Source organism: Rattus rattus, chromosome 9 (genome assembly GCF_011064425.1).
Source record: "Rattus rattus isolate New Zealand chromosome 9, Rrattus_CSIRO_v1, whole genome shotgun sequence".
NCBI lineage: Eukaryota > Metazoa > Chordata > Mammalia > Rodentia > Muridae > Rattus > Rattus rattus.
Window position 1 is genome coordinate 61725299 of NC_046162.1, and position 18042 is coordinate 61743340.

At 56.3% G+C, this 18042-nt stretch overlaps 2 protein-coding genes across 2 annotated transcripts; one reads left to right on the forward strand and one right to left on the reverse strand.

The window, feature by feature from the left end:
- The first annotated feature begins 576 nt into the window (after positions 1-576).
- Positions 577-6779, forward strand: Grn (granulin precursor). The gene is made up of 13 exons (XM_032913215.1): positions 577-688; positions 3024-3168; positions 3281-3406; positions 3529-3613; positions 3966-4075; positions 4173-4308; positions 4408-4517; positions 4698-4821; positions 5008-5105; positions 5198-5443; positions 5662-5895; positions 5989-6213; positions 6300-6779. The coding sequence occupies exons 1-13, from the start codon at positions 657-659 to the stop codon at positions 6435-6437; spliced, it is 1809 nt and encodes a 602-aa protein (XP_032769106.1). The 5' UTR covers positions 577-656; the 3' UTR covers positions 6438-6779.
- A 96-nt stretch (positions 6780-6875) lies between these two features.
- Positions 6876-16962, reverse strand: Fam171a2 (family with sequence similarity 171 member A2). The gene is given in 13 exon segments (XM_032913102.1): positions 6876-7495; positions 7498-7572; positions 7575-7668; positions 7670-7709; positions 7711-7970; positions 7972-8812; positions 9332-9458; positions 9567-9683; positions 9780-9959; positions 10038-10196; positions 12912-13004; positions 13231-13458; positions 16708-16962. Coding segments are annotated over 13 exon segments (2457 nt in total). The 5' UTR covers positions 16826-16962; the 3' UTR covers positions 6876-7370.
- Between the last annotated feature and the right edge of the window lie 1080 nt (positions 16963-18042).

Consider the following 18042-nt stretch of genomic DNA (forward strand, 5'->3'; position numbering starts at 1 on the left):
GCTGCACTATCAAGCTGGATTTTAATCTCTTCTTCCCTAACCTTGAGCTAATCTCCTGTCTTCTCTCTGCACACATCTATAGTGACTGGTGCTCGCCCTTGAACCTTTATTAGATTTAGTCTAAGCCACTCTCCCCGTTCAAACCAGGGGACTATTTATCCTCACCCTCACAACCATCTTTCAACTTCTTTCGAGTCCTGGCTGCCAGGCGTGAAAAGGCAGAGAATGTACAAAAGTCGCGATCCAGAAGCAGACACTCTCCAGTAAACGACCTTGAACGTGTGCCCTCAGGGCAGCTCTCTTAACTGTTGGTGGCCTTAGGCAAGCGGTGTCTCGTCTCATAACACCCTGCCGGGCGCCGCCAGAACCCAGGGTTAAATGCAACCAAACAAGCTAGAGCTGCCCTGGGGGAGGCGGGCTATGCTGTCATATGATTCTCTAATCACATGATCCCTAGAAATGGGGTGTGGGGAGACAGAGGAAAGGGAGGAGGAATGTGAAATGAGTAGAAAAAGAAACACAGCATTCCCGGAGAGTCCCGCCTCTACGTAGACAAGTAACCAATGGAAGCCCTGGATCTCTGAGCCATGGCTAATGGAAATTGAGGTGGGCGGGCCATCGCGCGGCCAAGCCCTAGTCCTGGAGCTGACCGCCAGATGCCTCCCAGGGAGCGCGGACCCCGACGCAGGTAGGAGGATCCTTTGCAGATATCTCCCCCGCTACTGTCCAGAGGCCTGACCAGGCTGCTGTGCAATTGAGGGTCCTCTGGAGTCTCAGCTCAGAGACAAGAGAAGACCTGCCTCTTGAAACTCCTCTAGGGGTTTCTGATGCACTAACGAGGTTTTTTTTTTTTTTTTTTTTTTTTTTTTTTGGGGGACGAGCGGTTGTCGTAGATACCCCCAGTAAGAGGCTCCTCTTGCCCAGCATGTTGGAAAGCTGCAGGCCTTTCTCCAGGACAGGAACCACCCCACTCTTGGGCCAGCTCCTCTGTCTGTACCTGCCACCTGTCTCCAGGTCCCGGCTCTTTCTCTTTCTGCTGCTGCAAGTGGTCTCCGCGGCGGCGTGCAGTGGGTGGGGAGTCTCCCGCCCTTGGTCCCCAGAGCTCAGAAGGGTTGGGGGCAGGACCCGGGCCTGATGGCTGAATCCCTGGGTTGTGTCAGTTGTATTTCCTTTCTTGGGGGCGAGAGAGCTAACTTCCGCCTGCCTCTCCCCGCCACTTTTCCCTGCTCCTTCTCATTAGGATTGGCTCACCTTTTCGGAAATTCATCTCCCCTTGACACTCGGAGATGGGGGGTGCCACCTAGTGGAAGATGCCGGAGCTAGGGCTTTGAAAGCTCCGGTTCTCCCTGGCTGTGTAGTGTAGAGGTGGTCAGGGGCTCACCACTCCCCAGTCCTATTGAGAGGAATTGGGTCTCCCCTACCCCTTCCTGGTTAGGAAATGGCCTCTGGGATTTTTTTTTTTTTTATGTGGGTGGTGGTTAGGTTAAAGAGCACTTGGAAGGACCTAAAGAAGGAAAGAGAGGGGGGTGGGGGAGACGACAGATCCTTCTATGTTGCCTAGGCTGGCCTGGGATTCACCTTGTAGCCCAGGCTGCCCTCGGATTCACCTTGTAGCCCAAGTTGGCCTGGCACTTGCAACCCTCCTCCCTCAGCCTCTCAAATGCTGGGATCAAAAGCATGCCTGCCATGCGTGGGTGGCATTTCTTGCCTTTTGTAGCCACCAGTGTCCAGGCAGAGATTGAAGACTTGAGACACAGGGAAGGAACAATTTCTGAGGCCCTCAGTCATAGATTAGAGTGTTACTTCCAGGACTAAAACCCAACTGCAGCTTCAACGAAGTCCCTGTACCCACCCTACTTCTATCCTGCTTGGGTCACCTGCCAAGAAATCTTCTGCCCCATCCCTCTGCACCTCTGGCCTCTGGGAATCAGGGTCCTTCCCTGGCAATGACCAGAGACAACAGTTGGCATATGAACCCAGTCTAATACCCTGTCTTTTTCCCCCTGGCTTGTTCCTTAGGCATGGATTTGAAAAGTGAAAGTAATATTTTAATTATTGCTTTTCATAGATTGCTGAGAAATACAGTGAGAGGGGAAAATGGCTCCCTGGAGGGTCTTTGAATATTGCTGGGTTTGCTGCTCTAGGCAGAATAACATCTTTCTGGGTTGCTGGGTAGACCATCTGAGCTGGGAAAAGGCTTATAGGGAAGTGAGAGGTTCAGTTCCTCCTGCCGAGGCAGAGAGGCAGTGAAGAGGTCTACTGGTTCTTCCCACTTGCAGCTGAGTTTCGATTTCTGATCAGGGAGAGACAGAGGCGGTCTGTTTGAGGAGTCCAAAAGGACCCTGGTGATGTCCGGAAGGCCTCATCATGAAGTTAGCTTTGAGGCTGACCTAGCCTCTGTGTCCCCTTCCCTTGAGTGAGGTGGGGACAGTTGTGGGTAGGCAGTGGCTGGCCCATAGGGAAGCCAGCCCAGACCCCACTGGCCACAGTACTTCTGTTTTTACAACTTTCTCCACCGCCAGGTTTCCCATATGATCATGTGACTGATGACTCTGTCCCCCAAGGCCTTTGAAAGCTACAGGTGGCAGACAGTTTGGTACCAGGCCGGGGTGGAGTTAGGCGGGCGGGATGGTGTGGGGCTGGCTTCCTCTTATGGCTGCTGAAGTCTCTTCTGCCTCCCAATTAGTCCTCAGTTCCATAAATCAAAGCCACAAAAGCCACATGCCTTCCCGGCTGTCATAACCCCCACCCCTCCTCTCCACGCACTCCGAGTCTCAGGTGTTAGGCCGTATGAATCGACACTGGTGTTCCTGCCAGCGTTCATGCTCACAGTGAGTGCAAGCTGACACACGCGTGCCGTGCACGGGTAGGGCGCTGACTCGAGCGACACATCTGCCTGCTTTCCCGTTGAGAATGCTCAATAAACCCAAGGCCTTGGCCTGAGCACAGGGGAATGCACGGCCTCGGAGTAGAAGGTGGCACAGGCTTCAAGATGGCTGCCAGACTTTGCTTGGCATTTGCAGGCAGACCATGTGGATCCTGGTGAGCTGGCTGGCCTTAGTGGCAAGGCTGGTGGCTGGAACACAGTGCCCAGATGGTCAATTCTGCCCTGTTGCCTGCTGCCTTGACCAGGGAGGAGCCAACTACAGCTGCTGTAACCCTCTTCAGGTGAGTGTCTCATGCCCCAGTTGGCAGCCTGGGCTTTCTGAAGGACTGTCTACCTCAGATTGGCCAGAGGACTGGCACAGATCCCTTGATTGATGTCATCTCTTCTTTCCAGGACACATGGCCTATAATAACGAGCCGCCGTCTAGATGGCTCCTGCCAGATCCGTGACCACTGTCCTGATGGCTACTCTTGTCTTCTCACTGTGTTTGGGACTTCCAGCTGCTGCCCGTTCTCTGAGGTGAGGCGGCCATTGGCTTAGGGGGACAGGAGATTGCTTAAGATCTGCATTTACCCCTTTCCTTCACTCTTCTAGTCCTAGGCAAAAGGGTCTTGCTCACACAGGCCTCTCTGCGTCCATAGGGTGTATCTTGTGATGATGGCCAGCACTGCTGCCCCCAGGGCTTCCAGTGTAGTGCGGATGGGAAATCCTGCTCTCAGATATCAGGTGCTGTGGGGCACAGGGGAGGGGGCACGTGGGGAGGGACATCAGGAGTTACCTGAAGTGCCCAGGAGCCCAACTGCCTGGGTGGCCCTGGGAGGGGCAGTTCTGAGAGAAGGTGACAGACACTCCAGTGTTGTGGGACACAGAGAGGCCATGCCGGAGTGATTTGAGCACCAGCCCAGTTTCACTGGATGTCTTAGCAGTAGGGGCTAGCTAGCTGGTGGGGTCCTGGGAGATCACCTAAGCCCTGGGACCGACCACTAAGCCTCCTGCAGCTGGACCTGCAGTTCCTTCAGTGATGGTACTGGTACTTGACTGACTGGATTAATGGAATTCTGGATTCTTGGATCTGCAGATAGCCTCTTGGGTGCTGTCCAGTGTCCTGGTAGCCAGTTCGAATGTCCTGACTCCGCCACCTGCTGTATTATGATTGATGGTTCCTGGGGGTGCTGCCCCATGCCCCAGGTATAGGGTGTGGGAAATGTGGCACCTATGGGTAGAAGGGTAATGCTGGGGTCCGGGGCTGACACAGATGGACTTAGGACCACTTGTTTCTTCTCAGGCATCTTGCTGTGAAGACAGAGTGCATTGCTGTCCCCACGGGGCCTCCTGTGACCTGGTTCACACGCGATGCGTTTCACCCACGGGCACCCACCCCTTACTAAAGAAATTCCCCGCACAAAGGACCAACAGGGCAGGTGAGGAGGCCCGAAGCCACCCTGCCAGCACCTGGGGGTGAAGGGGAAAAGTTCCCTCCATCCTAGCAGCCCCTCCCTCATGCTTCATTGCTTTTTCAGTGGCTTTCCCTTTTTCCGTGGTGTGCCCTGATGCTAAGACCCAGTGCCCTGATGACTCTACCTGCTGTGAGCTACCCACTGGGAAGTATGGCTGCTGTCCAATGCCCAACGTGAGTGAATGGCTGGATTCCCCTGGATCTGGACAAGGGGGCTCCAGGCACTGGGCTGATCTCTGAGAGCCTTAAGGCTCGTGCTTCCCCCTAGTGGCAGATTGGAGCAGTGCATGCTATCAGCTTGGCTTGCTCCCTGTGCTCGCCAGAGTTCAGAGACTTCTACTTGTCCCAACCTAGGCCATCTGCTGTTCCGACCACCTGCACTGCTGCCCCCAGGACACTGTATGTGACCTGATCCAGAGCAAGTGCCTATCCAAGGACTACACCACAGATCTCATGACCAAGCTGCCTGGATACCCAGGTAGGGGACCCCATTTCATCTGCTCAATAAAGAGGGTTCTCAGTTACGGAACGGCTATGGGGTGGGTTTTGATGGCTGCGTGGAGGGACCTTGCATGAGGCTCACTGTGGCTGGGATAGCTGTGTGCTCCATTCTTGACGCCTGGTCACACTGTCTTCGATGACTTGTTCTCTCCCTACCTCACAGTGAAGGAGGTGAAGTGCGACTTGGAAGTGAGCTGTCCTGATGGCTACACCTGCTGCCGCCTCAACACTGGGGCCTGGGGCTGCTGTCCATTCACCAAGGTACTTGGGAGCAGTGGGCACAAGTGGTCCGAGCCGAGGGGGCAGCTAGCTTGGTTCCAGTGCTTATTGGGGCCTCTCTCTGTCTACCTAAGGCTGTGTGTTGTGAAGACCACATTCACTGCTGCCCAGCCGGGTTTCAGTGTCACACAGAGACAGGAACCTGTGAACTGGGAGTCCTTCTGGTACCCTGGATGAAAAAGGTCACGGCCTTCCTCAGCCTGCCAGACCCACAGATCTTGAAGAGTGATGTCCCCTGTGATGACTTCAGTAGCTGTCCTTCTAACAATACCTGCTGCAGACTCAGTTCTGGGGACTGGGGCTGCTGTCCCATCCCAGAGGTAACGAGGGAAGGGAAACAGCCCAGAGGGGTGGGGATAGCATCTTGGCCTGGTTAGGTAGGTGACAAGAGTCTTGTAGCCTTCCTTATTCTTCTGCACTCTGCGTAGTCCGGGGTGGCACCCAGTGCTGTGATTTGTCCCCAGCCGGAGATGCTATGAGCAGGAGAGGTAGACTCCGATGATCCTCTGTAGGAACATTCTTCTCTGCCCACCGCTAGGCTGTCTGCTGCTTAGACCACCAGCATTGCTGCCCTCAGGGTTTCGAATGTATGGATGAGGGGTACTGTCAGAAGGGAGACAGAATGGTGGCTGGCCTGGAGAAGATGCCCGCCCGCCAGACAACTCTGCTCCAACATGGAGATATTGGTTGTGACCAGCATACCAGCTGCCCAGTAGGGCAAACCTGCTGCCCAAGCCTGAAGGGAAGTTGGGCCTGCTGCCAGTTGCCCCATGTGAGTCTCCACCCACTGCCCTGGGAGCTAAATCCCCAACCCCGGGAGCTGTGTTCTTGGGGTATGAGTGCAAGCCATTCTCTCGCTCCACAGGCTGTGTGCTGTGAGGACCGGCAGCACTGTTGCCCGGCTGGGTACACCTGCAACGTGAAGGCGAGAACCTGTGAGAAGGATGCAGGCTCTGTCCAGCCTTCCATGGACCTGACCTTTGGCTCTAATGTTGGGAATGTGGAATGTGGCGCCGGACATTTCTGCCACGATAACCAGTCCTGTTGTAAAGACAGCCAAGGAGGCTGGGCCTGCTGTCCCTACGCAAAGGTCAGTGCTGTCCCCGACCCTGTGGCTGGGTGTGGCCATGGCTGTGTTCTGTCTTGTCCAGTACTTACTCTCCCTTGACCATCCAGGGTGTCTGCTGTAGAGATGGACGTCACTGTTGTCCCATTGGCTTCCACTGTTCAGCCAAGGGAACCAAGTGTTTGCGGAAGAAGACCCCTCGCTGGGACATACTTTTGAGGGATCCAGCCCCAAGACCGCTACTGTGAGGAAGGGCTAACGACTAAAGAACTCCACAGTCCTGGGAACCCTGTTCCGAGGGTATCCACCACTCAGGCCTCCCTGGCACCTCTTCCTTTAGTCTCCCCGGCCTACTCATTCTGAGTCACCCATCACCATGGAAGGTGGGGCCTCAAACTAAGACCTTCTCTTATGGAAAGAAGGCTGTGGCAAAAGCCCCGTATCAAACTGCCATTTCTTCTGATTTCTGTGGACCTTGTGGCCAGGTGCTCTTCTCGATCCACAGGTGTTGTGTGAGCTTGCTTTTGTGTGTGTGTGTGCGCGCGCGCGTGCGAGCGTGTTGCTCCAATAAAGTTTGTACACTTTCTTAACAGTGTCTGATTTGGCGTGCCAGGGTCCTCTGGTATCAGCATTCCCCATAGGGGGGAAATCCCCCCCATACACACACACACACACTCACACAGAGCTTTAACCTCACCAGTTTTGTATTTTTTTTTTGTTGTTGTCCAGAGTGTCATCATATTATCCTCTAGTCCCCAGGACCGCCCCAGCCACCAGCCCTGTGACATCCAAGCAGCACCCCTCCCCTCCCAAGGGTCCACAGAGATTGCCCCTCCCTTCCCAGCCCTCACCCTAGCAGCTGAGGCTGGCTTGCCCCTCCTGCTCTCCCACAATAGATCTTTCTATGTACAGCCACGTTTATACAGGCACTGCTCCCCACCCCTGCCCTCCTCCCCAGCCCCTCCCTTGGGGGACCGGGTCCCTCCCACCTCCCTCTGCTTGGAGGCCAATCCAGGGTCCCTTCCCAAGACACTCCCCCAGCACAAACCACAGATGAGCTCAGCTGACCCCTGAGCTCTTCTCCGGGCTAAGAGCGTATGCCCCTCTGCTGCAGCATCCCGGGGCGCGCACCCTGGGAATCTGCACTGGCGGCAGGGGCGGTGGGCGACTCCCGGGCCGCACTACTTGACATTGAACACCATTAGCGGCCGCTCCTCCCGCTGCCACGGGGGGCTCTTTTTGTCGCCAGCCTCATCACCCACCTCCGCTTCTAGCTCGTCCTCCGGGCTGGTGAGCGAGTCGCGCGCAGCTCACTGGCGCCTACTGCGGAACTGTCCCCACGGCTGCGGCCCCGACCCCTAGGTACTGTGGCTGCCCGGCCTCGGGTGCCACCACCTCGTCCAGCAGGGGCGTTAGCGAGTTGTCCTCTGGAGAGCAGAGGCCCGTGCGGCTCTCACTGCTGGGCTCTGTGTCTTCGCTTGAGCGCCAGGCGCGGGGCGCGGGGCGGCGGCGGCGCGGGTGGCTGCGCGCTCCTGCTCCTCCCTCGGGGGGCGGCGGCGCGCAGGTCGAGCCTCGTGCACGTCGACGCCTGAGTCCAGGCTGGCATCTGTGCTGCGGCCGCCGCCGCCCGCCTGCAGGTCGATGTAGGAGTGGCGCACTTGCGAGTTGGAACGTCCGTCCAGGGACACGAACCAGGCGCGCGGGTGAGGCTTCACGCCCAGTTCCAGCAGCTTCTTCTCGGTCAGAGCCTGCAGCTCGCCGTTGAGCTGCGCCATGGTGGACTTCGTTGAACAGCACCGGAATGGTGACCAACTGGACTGACTGCGCGGAGCGCCTGCCGCCCCACCCCTCGCCGCCACCGCTGTCGCCTCCCGCACCCGCGTGGCCCTGCATCAGCGGGCGCTGGGGATCAGGTTGAGGGAAGGGGCGCGCGGGGCCCGCGGCCGAGCCCTCCGGCGGGGTGGCCTCGTCGCCCACTCCCGCGGCGCCCGCCTCTCCGCCCAGGCGCACATAGTGTGCGGGGATGACCAGGGTGGGCATGACATTGCGGTACACGTTGTCCTTGAGGTGGTCGATGGAACCGCAGAAAATGAGCTGGCCGGGCTGGCTGAGGGACGGCGGCCGCGCCAGCTGGTCCACCGACTGTGACAGCAGAAAGTCGGGGGTCTTGCTCTCGGCCGCCCCCTTGTGGCCCAGATAATGGTCGAAGGACGGCGGGGGCGAGGGGGCCTCATGCAGGAACGCAGCGGCTCCGGCTGGACCCCGCCGGTATTCTTCCAGGCTGGGCTCCAGCACGCCGGGACCCTCGACGGAGCGGGCGCCCTTAAGCCCAGCACCTTCAACGCTGCGGGCACCAGGAGGCTCGGCGGCTGGTCGGCTGGCGGATCGCGGTTTGGCACGGAAGAAGTCATCCCGGGAGGATGCTAAGTCTCGGGAGCTGGAGAAGGCCGAGTGTAAGGAGCCTGGGGGAGGGGCCTCGGGGTCTCCCGACGACGTAGGCTCCAGGGGTCCCCCGCAGATAAGATGGAGTTGAGACATCGACGTAGCCTGATCTCGTTTGTTGTCCGAGGGGCCGGAGAGCTGCAGCTTTCGGTGCTGTTGTCTTGGTTTCAAGCAGCGTCGTCTGCAGAGGAGGAAAGAGACAGGCGCTCAGGGATGCTGAAAGGAAAGGTATCTCCGTAAACCAACACAAGGGATGAAGACAGCAGTTGGGGTGGAGATGGAGGATGCCGGGAACGTTCAAGAGAAATGGTGGGGAACCCAGATGATGCCTGGGAGGAGCTGTTTGTAGAACGAGGACCATTCATTCATCCAGGAGATGCATTCATTCAGTTTCACTGGGGTAAATTTGGCAACGCTTGGCATGTACACCAGCTAGGAGTGCCTGCTCTGGGGGTCTCCTGGAAGTGAGAGCTGGGCTGGCTGAAGCCACTATAGATGGTCTCTGAAGAGGCAAGACCTGCAGGTCTTGCCACCTGTCACCCGTTTCTCTAAAGCCACCAGTCTCTGGAGTCTAACTCTTGCCTTGCCATTCTTTCCTGGAAGCACTGATCTTCTAGAAGCATCTTTGGGACCCCAATGCAGAGCACAAGCGCAAGCCTAGGGATATGGAGAAGGCGGGGCGGGCTCCAGGCGTACTCACCGGCAGTAGTAGATCAGAAGACACAGCAGAATGAGAACCAGCAGGGCTAGGGCTGCCAGGATGGTCAACAGGAAGATTGTGTGGTACGTGCCGATGTCCTGAATGCCTGAGGTGATGGTAACCAGCCCTGTGCCAGGCAAGGGCTTAGGATGCCCTTCTTGCCTTTCACAAGGCCTGAGCTCTCCCAGCCTTCCCGCTCCCCTCTGCCCCTCCCCCACTGCCCCACCGATCTCACCAGATGTAGGGGAGGCCATGGCAGCTACCCAGTACCCTAGCTGCGGGGAGACAAAAGTCCAATAGAGCTGTCGGCCTTCCTTCCGAATCACACCAGTGCCATTTCGCACCCACAGCCCTGGAAGAGGCCAGAGGAGTTCATCAAACCCAGTGTTCTGCCACCTCTTACAGAAGCCCCAGCCTCTAGCACGGGCACCCTGCCCCTAACACTTACCACTCTTGGGGTCAAACCTCCAGGCTGGAATGCTGGTGCCCACAGCAAGGGCACGAGGCTCTGAGGGTACTGGCAGGGACAGGTGAATGGGGCCTGAGAGAGGCACCTCTGTCCCATTGCCCGTTAGCAGGTGTACGCTCACAGCAGTCAGGGGTATCAGCTCCAGCCAGGAGCCATTGCCTGAGGGAAGAAGACGCTGGCACTAATGGCTATGCCCTTAAGGAAGGAAGGTGCCTCTACATTAAGTACATGGCTTACCTGAGCTAGAGGCCTCAGTCCCCAGGAAGGCAGGGAAAGCCCGCATTTCCTGCTGGGTGCTGGCAGGGGTGAGCGAAGCCCAAAGCTGGTTGTAGGTGGAGCTGACGGGCAGGCGGGCAGCTCTACGCTGGAACTGCACCCAGGGCTGGGAGCGGGCACCTGGATGGAAAGCAGGCACTGTGGTAGCCTGACCCAGACCAAAGCAGAAAGCAAGTATCCAGAAGGGAGAACCACCAGATTAGGCTGATCAGAAAGGCCAGGGAGCGTGAGAATATAGCGAGAAGTGGGTAGCCACAGATTGTTAACTTGAAGGGATGTGATACCGAAACCTCCAGTCCGGGTGAGTGTGTGACCTTTCACAAAGGATTTGCTTTCTCTGAAGTTTCCTTACAAACATAAATGACGAGGGCTAATGGGGCTAAAGAGAAGGCACCGTGGTTTAGAGGGTTACCATTCATACAGAGGTTCTGGGTTCTATTCCCAGTTCACAACCACCTATAATTCTAGTTCCAGGGGACCCAATACCCTTTTCTGCACGAGGTACACAGAAATATACTCAAGCACATGGACAAATAATAGTCATGTCCTCAGCTAACAGCTGAGATTCCCTGTCTTCATGCTAACATTCTCTCTCTCCCTCTCTCTCTCTCTCTCTCTCTCTCTCTCTCTCTCTCTCTCTCTCTCTCTCTCCCCCACCCCCCCATGAGTGTGTGTGTGTGTGTGTGTGTAATTATTTATTTATTTTGGTTTTATGTTTTTTTGAGACAGTGTCCCACTATGTAGCCCTGGCTGTCCTGACACTCACACTGTAGACCAGGCTGTCCTGGAGCTCACAAAGGTCTGCTTGCCTCTGCCTTCCGAGTGCGGGCATCGAAGGCCTGTGCGCTGCCACTGTTGGGCCATAGGTGTTGTTCGTTACAGTTTCTCTAGAACCTTCTAGCATGATGAGAAGAAGTGTTTTGTTCGGGCTTCCATTTAGCACTCACTGAATACATGTGGCAAGTGAGACTGGCTGCTGGCACACATGTCGTGCCAGCGTGTGAGAGTCTGTGGCAGGATCTGGAGGCTTGGGCCAGAGTTCTCAGGCCAGAACTCTGAACTACAGAGTTCTGAGTTACTGTCTCAAAAATTAGAGACAAGGAGAAAAGTGGCTGAGGAACAGAATTTACCTTTTAAAAATCACGTTTTCTTTATTTTCATGTGTATGGGTGTTTTGTCTGTGTACCACTGGTGTGCAATGCTCTCAGAGGCCAGAAGAGGGCGTGAGATTCCCTCGGACAAGTTAGTCTGTGAGGTACTATGTGGGTGCCGGGAATCCAAGAGGACCCAAGTACTTGGAAAACCAACAAGTGCTCTCAGGCACTGACCGTCTCTCCAGCCCCAAATGTTTCCATTTAGATAAACAACCATTAGTGGTGTGTGTGTGTGTGTGTGTGTGTGTGTGTGTGTGTGTGTGTGTGTGTGTGTGTGTGTGCTGAGGGAGCAGACATATATAAACAGAATTCCAATCCTGTGTGGTCATAGGTAACATTTATTAAGCTTCAAAACATGCTGGATGCTGTCCTAAGCAGGCTATGTATAGTAACCCCCTTAATTAGCCTAACAGCCCTTGAGGTAGCAACTCCATTTTATAGATGCAGAAATGAAACCAGAACTTCAGCCACATACCAGGGCCACTATCCTGGAGCCTGGCCCTGTCACCCCAAGGCCCTCCACACAACTCTGTCCTGCTTTATTACTGAATGTTGGGAGCCTGGGCTAGCCCTGTGGGGACGTTGTAGGGTAAGGGGGAAAGAAAGTGGGAGTTGCCTTTCTCGCCATGCAGGAGTCACAGGCTACAATGATGTAGCGGCTGCTGCACTCTGACCAATATTGCCAGCTCCCTGCACTTCACACCGAGAGCTGTGGAAGCCATGAGAGGCCGGTAAGCTCTGGGGCAACCAACATCCATTTGGCATTTTAGAGTTCCGGGGGAAGGGGGAATCGGAGACCTCTAGTATGGGGTCAGCTAGATGCAGGTGGCAAACAATCAATTTGCCAATAACTCAATAAAATTTAAACAGGGGAGGGCTCTTTCAAGCTCCAAAACCCACCATGGCTATAGTATTGGCCAAGCACCCTATACAACATACCAGGCCAGAAAGTACCCTGAGCCCTCACTGCCCCTTCTGCCTGCCTGCCAACTCCACCCAGCTCTCTCTCCAGCCAGATGCTCTACTCCCAGCCCACCCAGCTCCCTTGATTAGCTCCACCGGATTTCCCCAAAGGTGAGGGGCATTTCTGCCACTCCCACCAGCTCTGTAACGCTCCGAGGATATGCAGTGGTGTCTGTCTGCCTTCCTTCTAGCCCATGACCACAAGGCAGGCTGAGGCTCTGTTCTTCCTCACCCCCAGGCCACACCACCAGCTATGTGTGTGGCACAGAGCGAGTGCAGAATATGAGACTTGTGCATAAGGACCACCGAGGACTGCTCCGGGCCATTGGATGGATGTCCAGTTGCCCTGGAAAGCCCTCATGGCGTCAGAATAGCCAGGCACCCAGTAGGTGCACAACAATACATGTAGATCCACTGACGATCAACAGGTCGGGGAGGTGGAAATTGGGAAAGAAGAGAAATCACAAAAGCCCCAAAGAAACTATCAATATTTATTAAATACCTGTTTTTTTCCCTTTTTAGCACATTTGATGCATTTTTACCTAAATTTGATGAAATAAGTATTATTCTTCCACATCATATACATGCATTAAGTATGGCTCAGAGAGGTTAAGTGACTTGCCCAAGGACACCCAGCTACTGTGTGAAGAAGCTGAGGTTTCTGCATACAGGTCAAGGAAGGGAGAGGAGCTATGGGACGAAGGGCAGGGTGGCTTACCTGGAGAGCCTAGAAGGATGTGCACAAGGTCCTCATAGAGGATGAGGGTGGCTGGCCGCTCTGGGAGCAGGTAGAGGCTGACGGATGCATACACTGCGAGACGGGTGGCCTGTCAGCTCTAGAAGAAGCATTCCCTAGGTACCCCCTTCATCTTCATCCCAGCGGCTTCATCCTCCCACAGCCCAGTATGCCCCAGCCCAGGCAGCAGCTGCTGGGAAACTGCCCCCCTCCACCCCCAAGGACTATTTTGGGAAGGGGCTGATGGTGGGTCAGCTGCTGTCCAACCCCGCCCCCACCCTCCACCTGCCCCTGCACTCACATGGCAGCTTGTCAACACGCCACGGCACTGAGTTGGTGAGGAAACCCGGACGGGCAGCAGTGACCAACACCCAGGTACCCAGGCGGTAACTGAGGGGTAGTGTGGCCACGCCCTCTGAGTCCGTGGTACCAGCAGCCAGTAGAGTGCGGTTCCCAAACACGTCTACTGAGGCCCGGGCCAGGGGCACCAGCTCCCCGCTCACATATACCTGTACTTTGATCAGGATCTCTGTGGGAAGACGAGGTCAGGGGATGAGGAGTGAGGAGGGGGTCTGTTGGGGGAGAGAGATTTGGGGGCTGACTCCAGCGCAGTGCTGGGATCAAATCCAGGGCCTCTGTCACTGAGTTGTGCTCTCTGCCAAAGCCAGCAGAGGAGGAGAGAGGGCTATCCCCTTTCACCAGAGCTAGCCCATGCATACTTTCACATTTCTAAACTCGGGCAATGGCCATGATGGGTGATGTCATTGTTACAATCGACAGCATTCCCCACCCACCCCACTCTCATTCTTACTGGTTCACAAAACATGACTATATCATAGAGCCAGGGAAATGCTATATTTGCTAAAATATGCCCTCAGCCCATTTTACAGATAAAGAAAGTGAGGCTTAGAAGATGCAAAGTTCTTGCACTACAGTTAAATGAGAAATCTGAGCTCTGAAACTAGTAGTCTACTTCCAGAATATAAACTGTTAGCCGGTCCACCCTAAGAGACCAGTGATCTATGGAGAAGAGAAGAGAGACCAAGAAAAAAATGAGTGTGTGTGTGTGGGGGGCGGTGGGGAACCTCAGGTGGAGGGGGAGAGGGCAAGATCAAGTAACTTAGAGGAAGGATGGAAGCTGGGTCCCTGCTTGAGTTCTCAAGAAAGAAAGAAAGAAAAAAAAAAATCAAATCAAGTCGCTAAGGAACCTGTCACTTCTAGCACACACCCTGTTTCCAGGATCCTTTCCAAAAACCTGTTTCCCTTCAAATTTAGGGACCTGTACCATCTCCTAAGCCCAAAGGAGTATCTTGATCCCTCCCTTTACGTCTATAGCTGGTCAGCTACAGTCAGTCACCATGGCAACGCCCTCATTCCTCCCAGGAGATCAAGCAAAGGAGCTGGGGCCCTGATGAGGAAGGGCTACATGGAAAGCAGACCCAGGCCCAGGGGACATAGTGTGCAGGGGACTGGGAAGGAAGCATGAACTTCTAATCCCGAGGCTATCTGTGCCCCCCCTTCCCCGCCTCAGGGTAATCTGGCCATGCAGACCCGGAAGGTGAGGTGTTTGGAGAGATGACGAGGACTTGAGTTACTCTCCTGGATTTCTATAGGCCGCCTCTGCCATCTAACCTTTTCCACTTAGCACCGGCTTCTCCCTCAAGACTATGCCCCGCCCCTGCCTTCCTAATGAGTGTCATAGATGGGGAGGTTTGGAAGCTCAGGAGGCAAGTGGGAGGATACCCTGGGTGCTGGGGGAAATCCCAGGTACAGAAGGACTCTGGAGCTGAGAGCAGAAGGGGGCGGGACCGGGGTGGGGTGGGCAGCCACTGAACCTCGAGGAGGCATTTCACTGACTTGACACTCGACAGTGACAGGTGTCTCTTCTCAGGCTTCCAACGCAGGATACCACGCCTGGTCCTGGCATCCCATCCGGCTATTCCCAGAGCCCACCTCCCTCTCCAGGATAGGCCAGAGTCTAGCTTTTCAGGGTGGGGCACCCACACTGCCCACTCCCACTCTGGCTCTCCAAGGAGTGGCAGTCTCCTGCCCCAGTAGGAATTCTGAGAAGCTAAAAGAGTCTGGCCCCATCCTAGGCTAGGAACAGCTGGGGCGAGCAGCTGGGAAGAAGGGACCCAGGAGTCTGAAATGTTGTCACTTGAGGGAAGCCTTTTGGCTCAAGGGCCAAAGCCTCAAAAGAGGGGTGGGAGGGACCTGGGAACACAACATTGGTGGGCAGGTAAGGTCCAAAGGCTCATCATGGCCAGGCCGGGAGGTGGGGCAGGTGTCTAGCAGACTCTTTCCCCTCTTCCCCACAGCCTGGGCTCCCAGCCAGCTGCCTGAGAGAGCCCCCTATTCTGGCTCTATTCCAGCCAATTCCCTGGGCCCTCCCTTCCCTGGGGTGCAGAGCCTTGGAGGAGGAGCTTCCTAAGAAGCTTGGGCCTCTTCTCTGGAAAATCAGGGGAGACTGAGGCACAGGAAGTTCCCTCCCCACCCTCAAAGCTTGCCATTCCATACAGCATCGGCATCTCTCCACTTAGCTCTGCCTATTCCAGGAGGAAGTCCGACCTCCTCCCTTCATCCGGACCCTACTTCCCTCAACCAGACCCCCACCCCCTTCCGCCTTTCCTGCTAGCTTCTGGTGTGTGTGTGTGTGTGTGTGTGTGTGTGTGTGTGTGTGTGTGTGTGTGTGTGTGTGTGTAGGGGGGGGGGGGTAAGGCGCAAAGAACACTGTTTCAGGATGGAGCCGCAGGCAGGGGAAGGAACAGCAATTGTGGGGTGGTGGTGGCGCAGGAACCAGAAAGATGGGAGAGGGAAGCAGGGACGAGGAGGGGGAGGCCCGGAGCACCTCGGAGTGAGCAGTGGAGTCAGGGTCTCCAGTTCCCCTGCAGGGGCCGGCTCTACCCTCACCTCACACAGCCATGTGGGCCAGGTTAGGCATTAGGAGGGTCTCCTGGGGGGGGGGGTGTTAAGTGACCTGAGAGCGGGAGATCTGGAAGCTGGAGGAGGAGAGTGGTAGACAGACTGGACAAGGACCCAGACACCTGCCCTCTCAGCTGGTACTGCCACAGCTAGCCAGCCAGCTCAGCATGGCTCCGTGACCACAGCCCTGCCATGCGCCTTGAGCTGGGGAAATCACAATAACGTCTATTCTCAGCCCCCCCTCCAAATGCATCCCCTCCCTCTAGCATGAGCTGATCAGTGTTTATTCGGTGCGCCCCAAATTCTAAACCTGGGGGGTTGGCTGGAAGCTGTCAGGCTCCTGGGTGAAAACCCCATTCGAGCAGTCAATCCCGCCCACAGCCTCACCCACTCCCCCTCTCCCCTCCCCCCCTTGCAGCCCAGTTCTAAGCTCCCAGCCCCAGTCCGGCCAGGGTGGCAGCCGATGCCTGCGCCCCCACCCAGCTTGGGTCGCAGCTAGGGACCCGCGGGGGGCTGCGGAGCCGGCGCCCGCCCCAGCCCGCCCCTGGGCGGGTGTCTTCCGCAGACAATAGCTCTGGCTGCAGTGCCTCGCGGACCAGGAGGGAGAAAAACAAGTCGGAGGAGGCAGTAGCGCCGAGCCTGGAGACCCTCGCCCTCCCCATTGTGTCTCCCCAAGAGCCCCGCAGCAAACAGTCCCCTTATCTCTCCCCCAGAAACACCGATCTCATGTCGCCTTCCCCCCATCCTGGGAGCAGAATGCATCTCAAGTCACTAGCACCGTGAAGAGGGGGCCAGCGGTGGCAGCCGATCACGGGGTACAGGCCCACGATCGCCGCCCCTCGAGGCCGAGACTCACCCTGCGGGCTGGGGGGCTCCGGCGGAGACTTGCCCGGAGCCCGGGAGGCGCCGCCGAGCAGCAGCCCCAGCAGCGGCAGCAGCCGCGCGAGGACTCCGGGGCCACTTGGCGGCGGCATCGCGGGGCTCGGCCGGGCCCTAGCGGTCCATCGCTGCCGCCCGGCCCTGCTCGGCCGGCCCCGCTCAGCCCCAGCTCTGCACCGCTCTGTGCAGCTCCGGGTTGGGCTCCCGCTCCGGCTGCGGCGCCCGCTCGGCGCGATTGTCTCCGCCCGGAGCGGCCGCCAGCGCCCCCTGCAGTCGGCACCTGGCACGGCGGGCCAGTGGGCACCGCCCCCTCGAGGCCCGGCTCTGCCTTCAGCCCACCCAGCAGCCCCCACCCGGTAACCCAAGACTCCAGACAGCAATGGAGTGCAGCGATTAGGGGGCAATTACCCGGGTTGGGGTTGAAGAGCTCTTGAGATGTGGTGTAAAATTGAGGGGTAGGAAAATGGCTATTGCCTACTCTTAAGAGTTGTAGTTGGAAAGAGAATCGCCTTCTCCCACATTGAGTGCTTCGTAGTGTTAAGGAGGCTGCGGTCTCCAACATTGGGAAGCTGACCTGTGGTTATGTCAGCCCATCTCCCCCGCCCATACCTCCCATTCAGAAATAGGCTAGGCAAGACAAGTTCTTACAGCCTTCCTGGCCACTCTCTTGCTTTAAACAGGATGGTCTGAAGTTCACTGGATAGCCCAGGTTGGCCTCGAACTCACGGCGATTTTCCTGCCTTCTCTCCCAGAGTGTTGGGATTTCAAATGTGAGCCACTATATTCAGCCCCACTTATCCTAACGTGATAATTATAATAATCTCTACCTAGAAGTGTGGTTGAGATGCCCGGATGTGTGTGTGTTGGGGGTGGGGGGATTACCACGCACATTTAATCCCAGCAAGCAGAGCTCTGGGAGTTCAAGCCCACCTTGATCTACAAAGCCAGTTCCTGGTACTCTAACAGAAGTCTGACAGGAGCAGTGCAATAAATGGTACTATTGTTGGTCGAGGGAGGGGCTTGCCTCCCTTGGAGTAATAAGACCCCGTTCTTCTGCAGGAGACATCTGGCTAGAGAGGTTTTGGAAAGGTAGAAGCAGACGCCTCTCCCACACAAGAGAATCCCATTGGTTCCGGTGTCATGATTGACAAGCTGAATCTTCCTTCGCTGAACCCCACGTTTGAAGACTAGCCCCCTAACAATCTTTCTGTCCTTAACATTTCTGGCTATCACCATCCCTTAGCTTCTGTTTTGCATGAGCCTGGTCCACTTCGAACCACACACTTTACCCTCCCCTGGTTCTCCCTGCGGA